The 24049-nt window shown below is 45.1% G+C and overlaps 1 protein-coding gene across 2 annotated transcripts in view; it reads right to left on the reverse strand.

The window, feature by feature from the left end:
• The window catches only part of mthfd1l (methylenetetrahydrofolate dehydrogenase (NADP+ dependent) 1 like), a 188433-nt gene extending 177256 nt beyond the window's left edge, over positions 1 to 11177 (reverse strand). Inside the window, exons 1-2 of one of the 2 annotated variants that reach the window (XM_068044467.1) lie at positions 10915 to 11177; positions 4575 to 4766 (exon numbers count right to left, since the gene is read on the reverse strand). In XM_068044467.1, coding sequence (XP_067900568.1) covers positions 4575 to 4766; positions 10915 to 11102 — 380 coding nt within the window. In that variant the 5' untranslated portion in view covers positions 11103 to 11177. The remainder of the gene's footprint in view (positions 1 to 4574; positions 4767 to 10914) is intronic. The other variant, XM_068044468.1, reaches the window with a different exon arrangement.
• Between the last annotated feature and the right edge of the window lie 12872 nt (positions 11178 to 24049).

The following is a 24049-nucleotide window of genomic DNA, read 5'->3' on the forward strand; positions in this document are numbered from 1 at the left end:
TATGCTCCACACGAACCTACTCCGACCCCTCTTCATCTCACCCTATCAGCATATCCTTCTATTCCTTTCTCCCTCATGTGCTTATCTAGCTTCCTCTTAAATGCACCTATGCTATTTACCTCAACCACTCCTTCTGATAGCAAGTTGCACCTTCTAAGCACTCTCTGGGTAAAGTGTCTCCTGAATACCCTATTGGATTTATCATTGACCATCATCTTAATGACCTGTAGTTCTGATCTTGCCTCCATCCCAAGTTTAAGCATTTTCTCTGTGTTGAACTATCAAAACTTTTCATAATCTTCAACACCTCTACCAAGTGACCTAAGAGCCTTCTTTTCTAAAGAAAAGAGCCCAGCTTGTACAGCTTTTCCTGAGAAGTGTACCTTTCCAGTTCTAGTATCATCCTTGTGAATCTTTTTTGCACCTACTTCAGTGCTCCTATCTCATTTTTAGAACACAGAGATCAGAACTGTGCACTGTACTCCAAGGTTCAATACAAGTTTAACATAACTTCTTTCTGTTTTCTGGAAGTCTCCCAAAACAAAGTCTCCTAGTACAGCCCCCATCTTCACTCCTGCAAATCAGAGGAGTTTAGCTGACACACAATTAGCCTAGTCAACCAACTCTATAATAAAAGTGCCTCACTCTCTGCAGCCAAAACCAGTCAATCTTCCTAAGACATCCTGGAGGGCAGGAAGGCATACCTGATCTCCATTTCTCCATCACTAACATTCTCTTCAAACTCTTCTCTTCCCACTCTCTATTCTCACTCCAATTCCAACTATGAAGAGTTCATGGATTTATACATCTCTTACATACATCAAGATCATCCAAGCAGCTGCTTCTTACTGCTTCCCTCTTCTTCTTCCACCTGCTCCTCATCTCGCTAGTGTCCTACAAACTCCAGCTCTAACCTTCCAGCGTTTTGCCATTTTTCCAAGTTAATTTCCTCCATAAAACCCTCCCCCCACCCCCCCCCCCCCCTAGATTATATCTTCAGGCACCATCTCACCTTCCCACGACCCTCTCACAACCATAGTCATCATCTCCTCTTCAAAACAACAACAACTTGCATTTATATAACACCTTTATCGTCACAAGAGCGTAATCCCACATGCATTTGACACTGAGCCTATAAGGAGATTTTAGGACAAGTGACCAAAAGTTTGGTCAAAGAGATAGCTTTTAATTTAAAGCAGCAGAGAGAGATAGAGAGTCAGAGAGGTGAATCCAAAGCTTAGTGCCTTGGCAGCTGAAGATATAGCCACCAATGGCGGATTGATGGAAATCAGGTATCCACAAGAGGCCAGAATTAGAGAAGTGCAGAGATATTGGAGGATTGTCAGAGATTACAGAGATAGGGAGGGATGAGGCTGTGGTAGAATTTGAAAACAAGGATAGGAACTTTAAAATTGAGGCATTGCCAGACTGGGGTCAATGTAAGTCAACAAGCATAGGAGCGATGGGTGAACTGGACTTGATACGAGTTAGGATAGGGGCAGTGGAGATTTTGGATGAGTTCACGTTTATGGAGCACCCTCAATCCGCCTATGCACTCAACTACTATCCAATTTCTAACCTTTATTTCCAACTCAATAATACTTATTCTCGCTGCCAAAACCCTCCTCACTCTGTCCAATGTCCCCGTCTCTGATCTCCCAAACCCCATAAACTCCAACCCCAAACATCAGCTCCCCTGTCTTGACCTGCAGTAAATCTCTCTGCTTATCACCCCTTGACCTACATTGGCTGCCCACCCCAATGCATTAAATTCTAAAATTGTTTGCCCCAACTTTAAACCTTGGCCCAACAGGAATGGGGCAGGTGGGCGGGTAAGATGTTCATGGAGTATATAATGATGAGCTGCCCTCCCCCCGCACACCCCTCCACCACTGTTATAATGGATCACTTTCTGAAGTTTCTGAGAAAAGAAAGAACTTGCATTCATGTAGCACCTGACATGACCTCAGTGCATCCTAAAATGGGGAAGGCGGTGGTGTAGTGTTAATGTCACTGGACTAGTAGCCCAGAGGCCCAGGTTAATGCTTTGGGGACATGGGTTAAAATCCCACCATGGCACAGGGTGAAATTTGAATTCAATTAACTAAAAAACCTGGAATTAAAAAGCTAATCTAATGGTGATCTTGAAACCATTGTTGATTGTTTTAAAAACCCATCTGGTTCACTCATGTCCTTTAGGGAAGCTAATCTGTTATCCTTACCTGGTCAGGCCTACATGTGACTCCAGATCCACAGCAATGTGATTGACTCTTAAATGCCCTCTGAGATGGTGCAGTAAGCCACTCAATCAGAGGGCGTTTAGGGATGGGCAATTAATGCTGGCCTAGCCAATGATGCCCAAATCCCATGAGCAAATGTCAAAAAACGCTTCAGAGCCAATGAAGTTCTTTTCTTTTTTCTTTTGGGCCTCCTTATCTCGAGAGACAATGGATACGCGCCTGGAGGTGGTCAGTGGTTTGTGAAGCAGCGCCTGGAGTGGCTATAAAGGCCAATTCTGGAGTAACAGGCTCTTCCACAGGTGCTGCAGAGAAATTTGTTTGTTGGGGCTGTTGGACAGTTGGCTCTCCCCTTGCGCCTCTGTCTTTTGAAGTATAGTCACTGTTGTAATGTAGGAACACAGCAGCCAATGTGCACAGCAAAAGCCCACAAACAGCAAATGAAACAATGGATACAGTATCCTGGGCTTTATTAATAGGGGCACAGAGTACAAGAGCAAGGAAGTTATGTTGAACTTGTATAAGACACTAGTTTGGCCTCAGCTGGAGTACTGTGTCCAGTTCTGGACGCCACTTTAGGAGAGACGTGAGAGCATTGGAGAGAATACAGAAAAGATTCACATGAATGGTTTCAGGGGTGAGGAATTTCAGTTATGAAGATAGATTGAAGAAGTTAGGACTGTTTTCCTTGGAGAAGAGAAGGCAGAGAGGTGATTTGATAGAGGTATTCAAAATCATGAGGGGTCTGGACAGAGTAGATAGAGAGAAACTGTTCCCACTTGTGAAAGGATTGAGAACGAGAGGGCACATATTTAAAGCATTTTGTAAGAGAAGCAAAAGTGACATGAGGAAAACCGTTTTCATGCAGCGAGTGGTTAAGGTCTGGAATGCGTTGCCTGAGAACGTGGTGGAGGCAGGTTCAATTGAAGCATTCAGAAGGGAATTAGACTGCTATATGAAAAGGAAGAATGTGCAGGGTTACGGGGAGAAGGCAGGGGAATGGAACTGAGTGAATTGCTCTTTCAGACAGCCGGTGTGGACATGATGGGCCGAATGGCCTCCTTCTGCACTGTAACGATTCTGTGACCAGGCTTCACACAACAGAAGGCAGATGGTTTCTCTTCAGCCCCGGTTCCCACTGGAAGTTAAAACCCAGCTTTTGTTGACAAATTCCTCCTGGTTTCACCCCGCATGATGTCTGTAATTTCCTTGAGCCCCATTTCCACTTCCATACTCTGGTTTTCCTACCCTGGCCTTGTTCGACAATCCTTTCCCCCTCCCTTTGCTACAACATTGATGGCAGAATATTTGGTCTGTTAGGCCCCAGGCTCTGGCAGCCCCAAACCCTCAAGTTTCTCCCATTCTCTTTCCACTTTCCCAGGAAAAATCTGAATCCAAGATTCCAGTCACCGCTCCTAATCTCTCTCTCACTGCCTCACAATCTATTCCTTAATTGCTTCCTATCTCTAAAGGACTTCAAAACACATTATAAATTGAAGGCACAACACAAACAAAAGTTACTGTTTGAAGAAAAACTTTGAGTGTTTACTTTTAGGTTTGCTTGGTTTGTCTCGCAGAACTGAACAGTGGATTTTGGTTTCTTTTGAGATCCGAAAAAAGGCTAGTAGCATAGGAAGAAATAAGTCAAGGAACAGATTTTGTTTGCTGCTTAACAATTATCCATCATTCACCATCAGAGGCGGTTTCTGCCATGGGTCAGTGGGTAGGTAGCACTCCCACCTGAGTCATAAGGTTGTGGGTTCAAGTCCATTTTAACCCTATGCTGCCCCGTCCCAGAACTCCTTTAACCACCACCACCCCCCCTTGCCACCATGTGCCCCTTTAACCCCCTCACGCCCTCCCCTCAAGGCCCTTTAACCCCTTCACACCAACCCTCCAGGACCCCTTTAAACACCTCACTCCCTCCCCAGGACCCCTTTAAACACTTCATTTCCTCTCCCAGGACCCCTTTAAACACTTCACTCCCTCTCCCAGGACCCCTTTAACACACTCACTCCCTTCCCCCGCCCCGAGACACCTTTAACCCCCTCACTCCCTGCCCCCCCAGAAACACCTTAACCTCCTCTCTCATTCCCTGGTGACCCCTTTAACCCCCTCACCCTCCCCTGGTGACCCCTTTAACCCCACTCTCTCGTTCCCTGGTGACCCTTCAACCTCTCTTTCTCTCACCCCCAGACCTTTTAACCCCTTCTCTTGCTCCCCGGTGACCCCTTTAACCCCCATTCTCCCCCCTTCAGGACAGCTTTAACCTGACTCCCACCCCCAGGCTGGAAGTTTGAACATTCTGTGCCCAGTGGGAGGGGGCTCCAGCTTTACCTGACGCTCCTCATCACCCCGGTGCCCGGGGGCTGCCTCCCGGTTCCGGATCCCGGTACCTCCTCAGTGCCGGCAGCCGGTATCCTTTGAGCACAGCCCCGGAAGCCGAGCAGTAGCCGGTACCCGCCCGGCCTTCCAGCCGCGATCAGCTCCGATCCCCAACATCTCGCTGCAGGCAGCCTCCACATGGTCCTAACTCGGATGTAACAAAAAATGTAGCAGCTTGAGCGCGCGCCCGACTCAGACTCCACCCCTCTGGACCTTGCCCGACTCTGACCCCACCCCTCTGGACCTTACCCCTCTGGACCTTGCCCGACTCTGACCCCACCCCTCTGGACCTTACCCCTCTGGACCTTGCCCGACTCTGACCCCACCCCTCTGGACCTTACCCCTCTGGACCTTGCCCCGCTTACTCAGCCGCTCTGACAGGGGAAGTTGCTGCACCTCCGCCTTAGCACCAACCTCCTTCTTATCCCCTCTCAATTCCCAAGCAACTGCTTCAGACTGTTCTCCAGCTCAGGCCCATTAATGTGGGAGATCAGACTCGTCCTGCTTAATCCTAAATCTTCACTGCATTATCCCCACACTGGCAGGCAGCCTTAAAAGCCTCTGCTCTTGCTCCAGCCTATTACATATATCATGCATCATCACCAAATTGCGTCAGATCCCTTTCTTCCTGACTAATCATTTTTAATTACATAATTATATGCTGCCTCACACCGAGCAGAACTTAGTATTCCAAACTTAGTATTTTCTCTGCAACATTCCAAAGTTGTTTAAATTACATTTATATGGTTTATTTTGCAACCACTGGACATCCCAATGTGTTTTATAGCTGGTAAATTACTTGTGAACTGTATTCACTGTTGTAGGAAACACAGCAGCCAATCTGCACACAGCAAATTCCCCCAAACAGCAATGTGATAATGACTAGATAATCTGTTTTTGTGGTGTTGCTTGAGGGATAAATATTGGCCGGGACACCCGGTACAATTCTGCTCTTCTTCAAAATAGTCCAATGGGATGACCTGAGAGGGGCCGACAGGGCCTCAGTTGAACATTTCATCTGAAAGGCGCACAGTGGCGCAGTGGTTAGCACTGCAGCCTCACAGCTCCAGCGACCCAGGTTCAATTCTGGGTACTGCCTGTGTGGAGTTTGCAAGTTCTCCCTGTGTCTGCGTGGGTTTCCTCCAGGTGCTCCGGTTTCCTCCCACATGCCAAAGACTTGCAGGTTGATAGGTTAATTGGCCATTATAAATTGCCCCTAGTATAGGTAGGTGGTAGGGAAATATAGGGACAGGTGGGGATGTGGTAGGGATATGGGATTCGTGTAGGATTAGTATAAGTGGGTGGTTGATGGTCGGCACAGACTCGGTGGGCCGAAGGGCCTGTTTCAGTGCTGTATCTCTAAACTAAAGGCAGCACCTCTGATAGTGCAGCACTCCCTCCCTGCTGCACTGGAGGGTCAGCCTTGATTTTTATGCTCAAATCCTGGCATGGGATTTGAACCTCATAACTCAGAGGCAAGAATACTAGAACTGAGCCAAAGTTGACTTATGAGAATGATCTAATTGAGGTGTTTAAAAGGATTTGATAGAATAGATACAGAAAAACTATTTGTTCTGACAGGGGATTAAAGAACAAGGGCGACAGCTAAACCATTTAGGAGTGAAATCAGGAAGCACTTTTTCAAATCTGAGACCAATCTAGAGCCAGATCTGAAGGGGCAAGTTAAACCCGAGTGCGTTTCAGGGCCTCTCTGCATTGGTTGAGGAAATGTTCTGAAGACGTTCTCCCTACGGTTCCTGATGTGAGTTTATCGCCTATGATTTTAACACAATTTAGTTTGAGTCTGCAGCACAGAAACAGGCCATTCGACCAAACTGATCTATGCTCCACACGAACCTACTCCGACCCCTCTTCATCTCACCCTATCAGCATATCCTTCTATTCCTTTCTCCCTCATGTGCTTATCTAGCTTCCTCTTAAATGCACCTATGCTATTTACCTCAACCACTCCTTCTGGTAGCAAGTTGCACCTTCTAAGCACTCTCTGGGTAAAGTGTCTCCTGAATACCCTATTGGATTTATCATTGACCATCATCTTAATGACCTGTAGTTCTGATCTTGCCTCCATCCCAAGTTTAAGCATTTTCTCTGTGTTGAACTATCAAAACTTTTCATAATCTTCAACACCTCTACCAAGTGACCTAAGAGCCTTCTTTTCTAAAGAAAAGAGCCCAGCTTGTACAGCTTTTCCTGAGAAGTGTACCTTTCCAGTTCTAGTATCATCCTTGTGAATCTTTTTTGCACCTACTTCAGTGCTCCTATCTCATTTTTAGAACACAGAGACCAGAACTGTGCACTGTACTCCAAGGTTCAATACAAGTTTAACATAACTTCTTTCTGTTTTCAGGAAGTCTCCCAAAACAAAGTCTCCTAGTACAGCCCCCATCTTCACTCCTGCAAATCAGAGGAGTTTAGCTGACACACAATTAGCCTAGTCAACCAACTCTATAATAAAAGTGCCTCACTCTCTGCAGCCAAAACCAGTCAATCTTCCCAAGACATCCTGGAGGGCGGGAAGGCATACCTGATCTCCATTTCTCCATCACTAACATTCTCTTCAAACTCTTCTCTTCCCACTCTCTATTCTCACTCCAATTCCAACTATGAAGAGTTCATGGATTTATACATCTCTTACATACATCAAGATCATCCAAGCAGCTGCTTCTTACTGCTTCCCTCTTCTTCTTCCACCTGCTCCTCATCTCGCTAGTGTCCTACAAACTCCAGCTCTAACCTTCCAGCGTTTTGCCATTTTTCCAAGTTAATTTCCTCCATAAAACCCTCCCCCCACCCCACCCCTAGATTATATCTTCAGGCACCATCTCACCTTCCCACGACCCTCTCACAACCATAGTCATCATCTCCTCTTCAAAACAACAACAACTTGCATTTATATAACACCTTTATCGTCACAAGAGCGTAATCCCACATGCATTTGACACTGAGCCTATAAGGAGATTTTAGGACAAGTGACCAAAAGTTTGGTCAAAGAGATAGCTTTTAATTTAAAGCAGCAGAGACAGATAGAGAGTCAGAGAGGTGAATCCAAAGCTTAGTGCCTTGGCAGCTGAAGATATAGCCACCAATGGCGGATTGATGGAAATCAGGTATCCACAAGAGGCCAGAATTAGAGAAGTGCAGAGATATTGGAGGATTGTCAGAGATTACAGAGATAGGGAGGGATGAGGCTGTGGTAGAATTTGAAAACAAGGATAGGAACTTTAAAATTGAGGCATTGCCAGACTGGGGTCAATGTAAGTCAACAAGCATAGGAGCGATGGGTGAACTGGACTTGATACGAGTTAGGATAGGGGCAGTGGAGATTTTGGATGAGTTCAAGTTTATGGAGCACCCTCAATCCGCCTATGCACTCAACTACTATCCAATTTCTAACCTTTATTTCCAACTCAATAATACTTATTCTCACTGCCAAAACCCTCCCCACTCTGTCCAATGTCCCCGTCTCTGATCTCCCAAACCCCATAAACTCCAACCCCAAACATCAGCTCCCCTGTCTTGACCTGCAGTAAATCTCTCTGCTTATCACCCCTTGACCGACATTGGCTGCCCACCCCAATGCATTAAATTCTAAAATTGTTTGCCCCAACTTTAAACCTTGGCCCAACAGGAATGGGGCAGGTGGGCGGGTAAGATGTTCATGGAGTATATAATGATGAGCTGCCCTCCCCCCGCACACCCCTCCACCACCAGCACCACCACCACTGTTATAATGGATCACTTTCTGAAGTTTCTGAGAAAAGAAAGAACTTGCATTCATGTAGCACCTGACATGACCTCAGTGCATCCTAAAATGGGGAAGGCGGTGGTGTAGTGTTAATGTCACTGGACTAGTAGCCCAGAGGCCCAGGTTAATGCTTTGGGGACATGGGTTAAAATCCCACCATGGCACAGGGTGAAATTTGAATTCAATTAACTAAAAAACCTGGAATTAAAATGCTAATCTAATGGTGATCTTGAAACCATTGTCGATTGTTTTAAAAACCCATCTGGTTCACTCATGTCCTTTAGGGAAGCTAATCTGTTATCCTTACCTGGTCAGGCCTACATGTGACTCCAGATCCACAGCAATGTGATTGACTCTTAAATGCCCTCTGAGATGGTGCAGTAAGCCACTCAATCAGAGGGCGTTTAGGGATGGGCAATTAATGCTGGCCTAGCCAATGATGCCCAAATCCCATGAGCAAATGTCAAAAAACGCTTCAGAGCCAATGAAGTACTTTTGAAGTATAGTCACTGTTGTAATGTAGGAACACAGCAGCCAATGTGCACAGCAAAAGCCCACAAACAGCAAATGAAACAATGGATACAGTATCCTGGGCTTTATTAATAGGGGCACAGAGTACAAGAGCAAGGAAGTTATGTTGAACTTGTATAAGACACTAGTTCGGCCTCAGCTGGAGTACTGTGTCCAGTTCTGGACGCCACTTTAGGAGAGACGTGAGAGCATTGGAGAGAATACAGAAAAGATTCACATGAATGGTTTCAGGGGTGAGGAATTTCAGTTATGAAGATAGATTGAAGAAGTTAGGACAGTTTTCCTTGGAGAAGAGAAGGCAGAGAGGTGATTTGATAGAGGTATTCAAAATCATGAGGGGTCTGGACAGAGTAGATAGAGAGAAACTGTTCCCACTTGTGAAAGGATTGAGAACGAGAGGGCACATATTTAAAGCATTTTGTAAGAGAAGCAAAAGTGACATGAGGAAAACCGTTTTCATGCAGCGAGTGGTTAAGGTCTGGAATGCGTTGCCTGAGAACGTGGTGGAGGCAGGTTCAATTGAAGCATTCAGAAGGGAATTAGACTGCTATATGAAAAGGAAGAATGTGCAGGGTTACGGGGAGAAGGCAGGGGAATGGAACTGAGTGAATTGCTCTTTCAGACAGCCGGTGTGGACATGATGGGCTGAATGGCCTCCTTCTGCACTGTAACGATTCTGTGACCAGGCTTCACACAACAGAAGGCAGATGGTTTCTCTTCAGCCCCGGTTCCCACTGGAAGTTAAAATCCAGCTTTTGTTGACAAATTCCTCCTGGTTTCACCCCGCATGATGTCTGTAATTTCCTTGAGCCCCATTTCCACTTCCATACTCTGGTTTTCCTACCCTGGCCTTGTTCGACAATCCTTTCCCCCTCCCTTTGCTACAACATTGATGGCAGAATATTTGGTCTGTTAGGCCCCAGGCTCTGGCAGCCCCAAACCCTCAAGTTTCTCCCATTCTCTTTCCACTTTCCCAGGAAAAATCTGAATCCAAGATTCCAGTCACCGCTCCTAATCTCTCTCTCACTGCCTCACAATCTATTCCTTAATTGCTTCCTATCTCTAAAGGACTTCAAAACACATTATAAATTGAAGGCACAACACAAACAAAAGTTACTGTTTGAAGAAAAACTTTGAGTGTTTACTTTTAGGTTTGCTTGGTTTGTCTCGCAGAACTGAACAGTGGATTTTGGTTTCTTTTGAGATCCGAAAAAAGGCTAGTAGCATAGGAAGAAATAAGTCAAGGAACAGATTTTGTTTGCTGCTTAACAATTATCCATCATTCACCATCAGAGGCGGTTTCTGCCATGGGTCAGTGGGTAGGTAGCACTCCCACCTGAGTCATAAGGTTGTGGGTTCAAGTCCATTTTAACCCTACGCTGTCCCGTCCCAGAACTCCTTTAACCACCACCACCCCCCTTGCCACCATGTGCCCCTTTAACCCCCTCACGCCCTCCCCTCAAGGCCCTTTAACCCCTTCACACCAACCCTCCAGGACCCCTTTAAACACCTCACTCCCTCCCCAGGACCCCTTTAAACACTTCATTTCCTCTCCCAGGACCCCTTTAAACACTTCACTCCCTCTCCCAGGACCCCTTTAAACACTTCACTCCCTCTCCCAGGACCCCTTTAACACACTCACTCCCTTCCCCCGCCCCGAGACACCTTTAACCCCCTCACTCCCTGCCCCCCCAGAAACACCTTAACCTCCTCTCTCATTCCCTGGTGACCCCTTTAACCCCCTCACTCCCTCCCCCCGATCCCTTTAACCCCCTCACCCTCCCCTGGTGACCCCTTTAACCCCACTCTCTCGTTCCCTGGTGACCCTTCAACCTCTCTTTCTCTCACCCCCAGACCTTTTAACCCCTTCTCTTGCTCCCCGGTGACCCCTTTAACCCCCATTCTCCCCCCTTCAGGACAGCTTTAACCTGACTCCCACCCCCAGGCTGGAAGTTTGAACATTCTGTGCCCAGTGGGAGGGGGCTCCAGCTTTACCTGACGCTCCTCATCACCCCGGTGCCCGGGGGCTGCCTCCCGGTTCCGGATCCCGGTACCTCCTCAGTGCCGGCAGCCGGTATCCTTTGAGCACAGCCCCGGAAGCCGAGCAGTAGCCGGTACCCGCCCGGCCTTCCAGCCGCGATCAGCTCCGATCCCCAACATCTCGCTGCAGGCAGCCTCCACATGGTCCTAACTCGGATGTAACAAAAAATGTAGCAGCTTGAGCGCGCGCCCGACTCTGACCCCACCCCTCTGGACTTTACCCCTCTGGACCTTACCCGACTCTGACCCCACCCCTCTGGACCTTACCCCTCTGGACCTTGCCCGACTCAGACCCCACCCCTCTGGACCTTACCCCTCTGGACCTTGCCCCGCTTACTCAGCCGCTCTGACAGGGGAAGTTGCTGCACCTCAGCCTTAGCACCAACCTCCTTCTTATCCCCTCTCAATTCCCAAGCAACTGCTTCAGACTGTTCTCCAGCTCAGGCCCATTCATGTGGGAGATCAGACTCGTCCTGCTTAATCCTAAATCTTCACTGCATTATCCCCACACAGGCAGGCAGCCTTAAAAGCCTCTGCTCTTGCTCCAGCCTATTACATATATCATGCATCATCACCAAATTGCGTCAGATCCCTTTCTTCCTGACTAATCATTTTTAATTTAACATTTCATCTGAAAGGCAGCACCTCTGATAGTGCAGCACTCCCTCCCTGCTGCACTGGAGGGTCAGCCTTGATTTTTATGCTCAAATCCTGGCATGGGATTTGAACCTCATAACTCAGAGGCAAGAATACTAGAACTGAGCCAAAGCTGACTTATGAGAATGATCTAATTGAGGTGTTTAAAAGGATTTGATAGAATAGATACAGAAAAACTATTTGTTCTGACAGGGGATTAAAGAACAAGGGCGACAGCTAAACCATTTAGGAGTGAAATCAGGAAGCACTTTTTCAAATCTGAGACCAATATATTTTTGTTGGTGTCAGGGCATCATGGGATATGGAACAAAGGTGTGCAAATGGACTTGTGGTACATATCAGCCATGATCTAACTGAATGATGGAACAGGCTCGAGAGGCTAAGTGGCCTGCTGCTGTTCCTACTCAAATGGCACCAGGAATGAAGGACTTCAGTTATGTGGAGAGGCTGGAGAAGCTAGGGTTGCTCTCCTTAGGGCAGAGAAGATTAAGAGAGGTTTAACGGAGGTATTGACAATTATGAGGGATTTTGATAGACAGGATCAGAAAAAACTGTTTCCACTGGCAGGAGGCTTGTAACCAGAGAATGTAGAATTAAAAATCAGAGGGGAGATAAGGAGAATTTTTTTATGCAGTGAGTGTTATGATCTGGAATGCATTGCCTGAAAACAATGGTGGAAGCAGATTCAATAGTAACTTTCAAATAGGAATTGGATACACTTGACAAGGGAAAATTTGCAGGGTTGTGGAGAAAGAGCAGGGGAGTGGGACTAATTGTATAGATGTTTCAATGGACCAGCATAAGCATGATGGGCCAAATATCCTCCTTCTATGTTGCAATGTTTTATTCTATGAGACAAGAGGACAACTGCCATGAGTCAGCAGGCACCAGTGCCTTATGCACCCCCCCAGTATACTCTTAAACCAGAGCAGAAAGCAGATTCCTTGTCCTGTTCAGCACTAATCTTGTGTAACTTTCTTCTTGAAATGTTCTGCATTATGCATCATGGGTCCACCATTTAAAACTATTAAATCACATGAAAACCTAATTTAATATTGTGCATTCCAGCCACAAAATGAGACGGGATGCAAACACTTTATTTTCCCTTTCAGTCTTCGTTCCACAAATGTTTGGTGCAGAAACATGTGATTAAACGTTTTGTCGAACGGGACCTTTTTCAGCTAATAGTGCAGATGTAGTTTCAGGAATCCTAACTCTAATGCTCTGCTTACAAAGAATCCACTTTGATTCTCTGCAAGGTGATATGGCTATCATGTCTGAGGAGCAATAGGAAGTTAGTGAAGAGGAGCAACAACATTTTTAGGGTCTGTTATACTTCAGATTTTAAATTACAATGAATAACTGATGACAACTTGCATTTATATAGAGCCATTAGCATAGTAAAACATCCCAAGGCACTTCACAGGAGCATTATCAAACAAAATTTGATACTGAGCCACATAAGGAGACTTTAGGACAGGCAATAGGTTTTAAGGAATTTATTAAAGGAGGAGAGAGAGAGGTAGCAAAGCTGAAAGGTTTAGGGAGGTAATTCCCGAGCTTAACATCTAGGCAGCTAAAGGCTCAGCCTATCCAATCTTTCCTCATAGCTGCAACCTTCAAGCCCTGGCAACATTCTTGTAAATCTCCTCTGTACTCTCTCCAGAGTAATTATGTCCTTTCTGTAATGTGGTGACCAGAACTGCACGCAATACTCCAGCTGTGGCCTAATCAATGCTCTATACAGTTCCAGCATCACATCCCTGCTTTTGTACTCTATACCTTGACCAATAAAGGAAAGCATTCCATATGCCTTCTTCACCACTCTATCCACCTGTTCTGCCACCTTCAGGGACCCGTGGACATGCACTCCAAGGTCTCTCACTTCCTCTACCCCTCTCAATATCCTCCCGTTTATTGTACATTCCCTTACTCTACTTGCCCTCCCCAAATGCAACATCTCACAACTCTCGGGACTGAACTCCACCCGTCACCTTTCTACCCACTCAACCAAAACATTGATATCATTCTTGAGTCCACAACTCTCCTCCTCACTATCAACTACACGGCCAATTTTTGTGTCATCAGCAAACCTCCCAATCATGCCTCCCACATTTAATTCCAAATCATCAATACACACCACAAACAGCAAGGGATCCAACACTGAGCTCCGTGACACCACTGAAAACCACCCTCCATTCCCAAAAACATCCATCAACCACTACCCCCACCTCCTGTCACCGAGTCAAACCTGCATCTAACCAGCCACCCTCCCCTGCATCCCATGGGCTCTCATTCCACTGACCAGTCTGCCATGGGGGACCTTGTCAAACCCCCAGTAAAATCCATGTAAACCACATCCACTGCACTACCCTCATCAATCCTCCCTGTCACCCCCCTCAAAAAACGTAATCAAGTTAGTAACAAATGATCTTCCACCAACAAATCCACACTGACTATCCCTGATTAATCCATGCCTTTCTAAATGACAGTTCATCGCGTCCCTCAGAATAGATTCGAACAATTTACCCACCACTGAGGTCAGACTGACTGGCCTATAATTACCTGGCTTATCCCTCGCACCCTTTTTAAACAATGGTACAACGTTGGCAGACCTCCAATCATCTGGCACCTCACCTGTATCCAGCAAGGGCCCGAAGATGATCCTCAGCGCATCCGCTATTTCCTAGCGGTTACCTTATATTTTCATTGATTCCTGCTGTCTCAAGATGTGCTGTTTAAGGCACAATCATAACCTTTATAGCTAATGTTTCTCTTAGGCCCCAATATTAATGGGCCAGGCAGAGTGTTATAGGAGCCAGTGCCAAGCAGGAAGAATGGAATTAACAATGCTAAAAAGCTTTGCTTTTGGTTTTGCCTTGGGCTGTTGCCTAATGCTTACCTCAATTTGAAGGCAAGAATTGATATTTTTTAAAGGTATGGGGAGTCGGAACTCACACGAGTGATCACAGATACAAGAACCAATATAATCCAGGACCAGAAAATTAAGAAGACCCAGTAGCTGAAGAAAGGATTTGCATTTATATAGCACCTTTCACATCCTCAGGACATCCCAATGAATGTCATTGCAAGAGAGTCACTTCTGTTTTACAGGGAAATGTGACAGCCAATTTACAGCAGCAAAGTCCCAAAAACAGCAATGAGACAAATGACAAAATAATGTATTTGGTGCTTGCTGAGGGTGGGGGAGGGGGATACTAGGACGAATGGTGTGGTTGGGGAGAGGGGGGATTAAATGTTCAGGACATCAGGGAGAACTTCCCTGCTCTTCTTTAAAATAGTAACATGGAATTAGCATCCACCTAAGGCGGCAGGCAGGACCTTGGTTTAACATCTCATCTGAAAGACAGCACAGTATTCCCTCAGTCCTGCATGATCCTAGATTATGCACTCCAACCTCTGGAGTGGGACTTGAAGCCACAACTTTATAACGTAGAGGCAAGACTCCTACCACTGAACCATAGCCAACACTACTTTATGAAGCTGTAGGCAGAATGGCCAATGGGTTGTGCTTTTGGTTGGAGAACTGTAGTACATGGAAGTGGCCACTAGAGCCAGATCTGAAGGGGCAAGTTAAACCCGAGTGCGTTTCAGGGCTTCTCTGCATTGGTTGAGGAAATGTTCTGAAGAAGTTCTCCCTACGGTTCCTGATGTGAGTTTATCGCCTATGATTTTAACACAATTTAGTTTGAGTCTGCAGCACAGAAACAGGCCATTCGACCAAACTGATCTATGCTCCACACGAACCTACTCCGACCCCTCTTCATCTCACCCTATCAGCATATCCTTCTATTCCTTTCTCCCTCATGTGCTTATCTAGCTTCCTCTTAAATGCACCTATGCTATTTACCTCAACCACTCCTTCTGGTAGCAAGTTGCACCTTCTAAGCACTCTCTGGGTAAAGTGTCTCCTGAATACCCTATTGGATTTATCATTGACCATCATCTTAATGACCTGTAGTTCTGATCTTGCCTCCATCCCAAGTTTAAGCATTTTCTCTGTGTTGAACTATCAAAACTTTTCATAATCTTCAACACCTCTACCAAGTGACCTAAGAGCCTTCTTTTCTAAAGAAAAGAGCCCAGCTTGTACAGCTTTTCCTGAGAAGTGTACCTTTCCAGTTCTAGTATCATCCTTGTGAATCTTTTTTGCACCTACTTCAGTGCTCCTATCTCATTTTTAGAACACAGAGACCAGAACTGTGCACTGTACTCCAAGGTTCAATACAAGTTTAACATAACTTCTTTCTGTTTTCTGGAAGTCTCCCAAAACAAAGTCTCCTAGTACAGCCCCCATCTTCACTCCTGCAAATCAGAGGAGTTTAGCTGACACACAATTAGCCTAGTCAACCAACTCTATAATAAAAGTGCCTCACTCTCTGCAGCCAAAACCAGTCAATCTTCCCAAGACATCCTGGAGGGCGGGAAGGCATACCTGATCTCCATTTCTCCATCACTAACATTCTCTTCAAACTCTTCTCTTCCCACTCTCTATTCTCACTCCAATTCCAACTATGAAGAGTTCATGGATTTATACATCTCTTACATACATCAAGATCATCCAAGCAGCTGCTTCTTACTGCTTCCCTCTTCTTCTTCCACCTGCTCCTCATCTCGCTAGTGTCCTACAAACTCCAGCTCTAACCTTCCAGCGTTTTGCCATTTTTCCAAGTTAATTTCCTCCATAAAACCCTCCCCCCACCCCCCACCCCTAGATTATATCTTCAGGCACCATCTCACCTTCCCACGACCCTCTCACAACCATAGTCATCATCTCCTCTTCAAAACAACAACAACTTGCATTTATATAACACCTTTATCGTCACAAGAGCGTAATCCCACATGCATTTGACACTGAGCCTATAAGGAGATTTTAGGACAAGTGACCAAAAGTTTGGTCAAAGAGATAGCTTTTAATTTAAAGCAGCAGAGAGAGATAGAGAGTCAGAGAGGTGAATCCAAAGCTTAGTGTCTTGGCAGCTGAAGATATAGCCACCAATGGCGGATTGATGGAAATCAGGTATCCACAAGAGGCCAGAATTAGAGAAGTGCAGAGATATTGGAGGATTGTCAGAGATTACAGAGATAGGGAGGGATGAGGCCGTGGTAGAATTTGAAAACAAGGATAGGAACTTTAAAATTGAGGCATTGCCAGACTGGGGTCAATGTAAGTCAACAAGCATAGGAGCGATGGGTGAACTGGACTTGATACGAGTTAGGATAGGGGCAGTGGAGATTTTGGATGAGTTCAAGTTTATGGAGCACCCTCAATCCGCCTATGCACTCAACTACTATCCAATTTCTAACCTTTATTTCCAACTCAATAATACTTATTCTCGCTGCCAAAACCCTCCTCACTCTGTCCAATGTCCCCGTCTCTGATCTCCCAAACCCCATAAACTCCAACCCCAAACATCAGCTCCCCTGTCTTGACCTGCAGTAAATCTCTCTGCTTATCACCCCTTGACCTACATTGGCTGCCCACCCCAATGCATTAAATTCTAAAATTGTTTGCCCCAACTTTAAACCTTGGCCCAACAGGAATGGGGCAGGTGGGCGGGTAAGATGTTCATGGAGTATATAATGATGAGCTGCCCTCCCCCCGCACACCCCTCCACCACTGTTATAATGGATCACTTTCTGAAGTTTCTGAGAAAAGAAAGAACTTGCATTCATGTAGCACCTGACATGACCTCAGTGCATCCTAAAATGGGGAAGGCAGTGGTGTAGTGTTAATGTCACTGGACTAGTAGCCCAGAGGCCCAGGTTAATGCTTTGGGGACATGGGTTAAAATCCCACCATGGCACAGGGTGAAATTTGAATTCAATTAACTAAAAAACCTGGAATTAAAAAGCTAATCTAATGGTGATCTTGAAACCATTGTTGATTGTTTTAAAAACCCATCTGGTTCACTCATATCCTTTCGGGAAGCTTATCTGTTATCCTTACCTGGTCAGGCCTACATGTGACTCCAGATCCACAGCAATGTGATTGACTCTTAAATGCCCTCTGAGATGGTGCAGTAAGCCACTCAATCAGAGGGCGTTTAGGGATGGGCAATTAATGCTGGCCTAGCCAATGATGCCCAAATCCCATGAGCAAATGTCAAAAAACGCTTCAGAGCCAATGAAGTACTTTTGAAGTATAGTCACTGTTGTAATGTAGGAACACAGCAGCCAATGTGCACAGCAAAAGCCCACAAACAGCAAATGAAACAATGGATACAGTATCCTGGGCTTTATTAATAGGGGCACAGAGTACAAGAGCAAGGAAGTTATGTTGAACTTGTATAAGACACTAGTTCGGCCTCAGCTGGAGTACTGTGTCCAGTTCTGGACGCCACTTTAGGAGAGACGTGAGAGCATTGGAGAGAATACAGAAAAGATTCACATGAATGGTTTCAGGGGTGAGGAATTTCAGTTATGAAGATAGATTGAAGAAGTTAGGACTGTTTTCCTTGGAGAAGAGAATGCAGAGAGGTGATTTGATAGAGGTATTCAAAATCATGAGGGGTCTGGACAGAGTAGGTAGAGAGAAACTGTTCCCACTTGTGAAAGGATTGAGAACGAGAGGGCACAGATTTAAAGCATTTTGTAAGAGAAGCAAAAGTGACATGAGGAAAACCGTTTTCACGCAGCGAGTGGTTAAGGTCTGGAATGCGTTGCCTGAGAACGTGGTGGAGGCAGGTTCAATTGAAGCATTCAGAAGGGAATTAGACTGCTATATGAAAAGGAAGAATGTGCAGGGTTACGGGGAGAAGGCAGGGGAATGGAACTGAGTGAATTGCTCTTTCAGACAGCCGGTGTGGACATGATGGGCCGAATGGCCTCCTTCTGCACTGTAACGATTCTGTGACCAGGCTTCACACAACAGAAGGCAGATGGTTTCTCTTCAGCCCCGGTTCCCACTGGAAGTTAAAACCCAGCTTTTGTTGACAAATTCCTCCTGGTTTCACCCCGCATGATGTCTGTAATTTCCTTGAGCCCCATTTCCACTTCCATACTCTGGTTTTCCTACCCTGGCCTTGTTCGAGAATCCTTTCCCCCTCCCTTTGCTACAACATTGATGGCAGAATATTTGGTCTGTTAGGCCCCAGGCTCTGGGAGCCCCAAACCCTCAAGTTTCTCCCATTCTCTTTCCACTTTCCCAGGAAAAATCTGAATCCAAGATTCCAGTCACCTCTCCTAATCTCTCTCTCACTGCCTCACAATCTATTCCTTAATTGCTTCCTATCTCTAAAGGACTTCAAAACACATTATAAATTGAAGGCACAACACAAACAAAAGTTACTGTTTGAAGAAAAACTTTGAGTGTTTACTTTTAGGTTTGCTTGGTTTATTGTCTCGCAGAACTGAACAGTGGATTTTGGTTTCTTTTGAGATCCGAAAAAAGGCTAGTAGCATAGGAAGAAATAAGTCAAGGAACAGATTTTGTTTGCTGCTTAACAATTTCCATCATTCACCATCAGAGGTGGTTTCTGCCATGGGTCAGTGGGTAGGTAGCACTCCCACCTGAGTCATAAGGTTGTGGGTTCAAGTCCAACCCCAGAGACTTAAGTCCATAATCTAGCCTGACACTAGTGCAATACTGAGGGGGTGCTGCAGTGTCAGAAGTGCTGTCTTTCAGATGAGAATTTAAACTGATACCCTATCTTCACTTGAACATATTATTAGGAGAGGAGCAGGGGAGTTATCCCCAGCATCTTGGGCCAGTCTTTATCCCTCAACCAACACCAAAAAGCACACTTTATGGTCATCATCACATTGCTGTTTGTGGGATCTTGCTGTGCTCAAATTGGCTGCCATGTTTCCTACATTACAACAGTGACCACACTTCAAAAGCACTCCAATTAGCTGTAAAGTGCTTGGGGACATCCTGAGGTTGTGAAATGTGCTGTATAAATGCAAGTCTTTATCTAGTTTCTCCTGCACTCATTGGAAAATCGTTACGGCCAAGTAATAGTTTGGTACAACTGAGTGGCTTGCTGGGCCATTTCAGAGGGCATTTAAGAGTCAACCACATTGCTGTGGGTCTGAAGTCACATGTAGGCCAGACCAGGTAAGGACGGCAGATTTCCTTCCCTAAATCACATTAGTGAATCAGATGCGTTGTAATAACAAAAAGCAATGGTTTCAAGATTGCCACTAGACTAGCTTTTTAATTCCAGATTTATTAATTGAATTCAAATTCCACCATCTGCTGTAGTGGGATTTAAACCCATGTCCCTAGAGCTTTAGGCTGGGGCTCTGGGTTATTAGTGTAGTGATATTACCACCACACCACCACCTCCCTGCAAAGGAAAAGGCAAAACCTGGAGTCCAAATTGTCACTTTGCTGTGACATTTGATATCTGCAGATAAGTTCTTCAATTCTTTACAAAAAAAACTGCTAGATCTCTTGCTGTAGTATCAGTATTTGTGGCTCTGGAAACCATTGTCATACCATTTTTTTTTTGTTCTTTCTTCAGGCTCCTTTCCAAATGACTGTAATAAAACTGAAGAAAAATAAAACTAAAGGAAAAAATTAGTTAAATAAAACCTTCAATCTGCTTACAGCATAGAGAATTAAAGAGGGTGAAGCCTTCTACAGCTTCTTTGGCCTCCTTGTCTCGAGAGACAATGGGTAAACGCCTAGAGGTGGTCAGTGGTTTGTGAAGCAGCGCCTGGAGTAACTATAAAGGCCAATTCTAGAGTAACAGACTTCCACAGGCGCTGCAGATAAAATTGGTTGTCGGGGCTGTTACACAGTTGGCTCTCTCCTTGCACTCCTATCCAAGCATTCACACCAGTGTATCAAATAGACAACAATGCAACCTTGCAGCCCTTTAACAGTAGAAAAGGGGACAGAATCTTTCCCATATCTCCTTTATTTATCCTTTTCTCCCTTAAAACAATTCTCAATTCCTGATGTTTGCCACTTAACCTCATTTGGAAAAACAGTCAGTAAGACCTGTCTTTAATTTAAACTGCAAACAAAAAGCAATAGCAGTATTTAAAAAATGACTAGTTCAATTAAAGCAAAGTGCTTTAAAAACCTTCAGATTAGATTCCTGCCAGACATTTTCAAGGCTGAAGCTTATCTCTTACAAAACAAACTATTCAGTGTCTTTTCACAGTTGCAAAACTAAATTTTAAAATAAAACCTTTCTTAATTTAAAATATAATTCAGTTTTTATATTTTTACAATTCTGGGCGTGGAATCTTAAATGGAAATAAAACGAACTCATGTTCACATTTTCATACGACTCGGAATTTTCTTCAAACAAAAGAAATGCTGTCATACACAAAGCAGTGTTAACTACTGCTGTGGGCCCTTTTAACTTAAGTTTGCATTTCTGAACCTCCTCAGAGAGCCTAATGAGAATGCACTTGTCATCCCCATCACATTCCTCTAAAATTCTCAGGATATCTTTCACCCCGGGTGCGCCTGGTTTCTGTTCCCTGTGAAATGCTGACACCATTGTACTTCTGTCTTATCTTCACCAAAACTCCTGATATTTTCTACCAGTCTCAACAATCTTCACATGCATTTAACTAAGGTGTTGTTTCTCAACTCAAGCCTATGATTCCAACCACTGTGAATCCCACTTCTGACACCACTGTAAGATTTAGATTCGGGAGTCACAGATACCCAAAAAAGGGGTTGTGCTCATAATGCGATTTTAAAGCAGTTTCTTAAGCAACAGTTTCAATATAATGTATATTAAGCAGTAGCTTAGTTTTGATGGTGCATAAGCTAAACAGACAGAAAAGACATATGACCTGTAACACGTTGAATGGATTACTGATCCCAGATCATACAGTGGGGGCAGAACAGTGTCGACAGTCTCCCCAATGGATGAGACAGGTGAGGGGTTGGTGGTCTCTTCAGTCCTTGGAGTCCTCAGTCTTCTTGAGCTAACAAAGTGTTAGGCTGAACCTAACACTCGGCTGAAGCCAAGCTTCAGGAAGCTCTCCTTCTGTCTGAAGGAGGCTATTTCCCCCGGAGCATCTGTTTATATATTTTAATTCGAGGGAAGGTGAGTGTCCCATGTCAATCGCTTGTTTGATTCCAATTGCCCAAGTAAACTCCTCCCTTGCCCATCACTTTGTCCCTGAAGTCATCTGGGACTTATTGCTTGCTAGGTACTGCTTGTAAACTTCTGCCAGACACTTGTCTAGAGAGGGAGCCTGTGCTACAGTCATGTCCTTGGCAGAGATAACAGGCCTAAGCTGTCCTGTGTCTGTCAGGGGCTGGTAGATAGCAATAGAATCTTTCTTAATGAGAGAGAGAGAGAGATATTTCCATAATATTCAATTAATTTTCTTAAGGTTTTATAAGGTTATTAGACAGTTATTTCTTACAGCAGTGGGCCAGAGGTTGTAGCACACATTGGTACCAGAGCAGGTATTTGTAGTATAAGGGTCTGAAAGCGTTAATGTTTGAGACAGTGAAAGTAACCCTCCCACTGTAGTGATGATAATGTAATAATCACATGGGTATAAGGTTTGGAAGGAACTCGAAGCATCATGAGAAGTGCGAGCCAGACATGCTCAATGAGATTGTAAATAGTTATGTATATTAAATAAACGAGTGACTATTTAGCCATACAAAGACTCAAACATCTGTAAACAATGCTCAAACTACACTAACAACAATACACAACAGTATTGAGGTCCCATGGTCAGATTTCAGGATCTATGGAGGAAGTTAAAGAGTAGGGCCTCGCAGGTAGTAATCTCTGGATTACTCAGCGCCATGCACCAGTGAGAGAAGAAATAGGAAGATAGGAAGGATCAATGCGTGGCTTGAGGTAGGGTGCAGGAGGAAGGGCTGCAGATTCTTGGGGCGTAGGACCAGGAGGCACCTGTTCAAAAGGGATGGCTTGCACCACAAGAGGACTGGGACCAATGTCCTCGTGAGGAGGTTCTTTAGTGTGGTTGGGGAGGGCTTAAAAATAAAATTGGCAGAGGGTGGTGGGCAAAGAACATAGCAAAAATACTGCACAGAAGGAGGCTATTGAACCCATCGTGTCTGCGCCAGTCGAATAAACTATCCACCCAAACTAGTCCCACCTTCCAGCACCTGGTCCATAGCCCTGAAGGTTACAGCATCTTAGGTGCATGTCCAGGTACCTTTTAAAAGAATTGAGGGTCTCTGCCTCCATCACCAATCCTGGCAGTGAATTCCAGACTCCCACCACCCTCTGGGTGATAAAGCTTCTCATGTTCCCTCTAATCCTTCTACCAATCACCTTAAATCTGTGTTCCCTGGTAACCGACCTCCCCGCCAGGGGAAGCAGGTCTTTCATGTCCACTCTATCTAGGCCCCTCATAATTTTGTACACCACAAAATAGTCACCCCTCAGCCTCCTCTATTCCAGGGAAAACAACCCCAACCTATTCAATCTTTCCTCAAAGCTGCAACCCTCAAACCCTGGCAACGTTCTTGTAAATCTCCTCTGCACTCTCTCCAGAGCATTTATATCCTTTCTGTAATGTGGTGATCTGAACTGCACGCAATACTCCAGCTACAGCCTAACCAGCACTCAATACAGTTCCAGCATCACATCCCTGCTTTTGTACTCTATACCTCGGCCAATAAAGGAAAGCATTCCGTACGCCTTCTTCACCACTCTATCCACCTGTCCTGCCACCTTCAGGGACCTGTGGACATGCACTCCAAGGTCTCTCACTTCTTCTACACCTCTCAATATCCTCCCGTATATTGTATATTCCCTTGCTTTATTTGGCCCTCCCCAAATGCATCATCTCACACTTCTCTGGATTGAATTCCATTTGCCGTTTTTCCGTCCACTCAACCAAACCATTGATATAATTCTGGAGTCCATGACTCTCCTTCTCGCTATTAACTACACGGCCAATTTTTGTGTCATCAGCAAATTTCCCAATCATGCCTCCCACATTTAAGTCCAAATCATCAATATATACCACAAACAGCAAGGGACCCAACACTGCGACCTGTGGAACACCACTGGAAACTGCTTTTCATTCACAAAAACATGCGTCAACTACTACCCTTTGTTTCCTGTCACTGAGCCAATTCTGGATCCAACCTGCCACCTTCCCTGTATCCCATGGGCTTTTATTTTACTGACCATTCTGCCAGGCGGGACCTTGTCAAATGCCTTACTATAATCCCTGCAAACCACATCCACTGCACTACCCTCATCAATCCTTCTTGTTACTTCCTCAAAAAACTCAATCAAGTTAGTAAGACATGACCTTCCGTTAACAAATCCATGCTGACTATCCCTGATTAATCTCTGCCTTTCTAAGTGACAGTTTATCCTGTCCCTCAGAATAGATTCGAACAATTTACCCACCACCAAGGTCAGACTGACTAGCCTATAATTACCTGGCTTATCCCTCACACCCTTTTTAAACAATGGTACAATGTTTGCAGACCTCA

Source organism: Heterodontus francisci, chromosome 13 (assembly GCF_036365525.1).
Source record: "Heterodontus francisci isolate sHetFra1 chromosome 13, sHetFra1.hap1, whole genome shotgun sequence".
NCBI classification, from domain to species: domain Eukaryota; kingdom Metazoa; phylum Chordata; class Chondrichthyes; order Heterodontiformes; family Heterodontidae; genus Heterodontus; species Heterodontus francisci.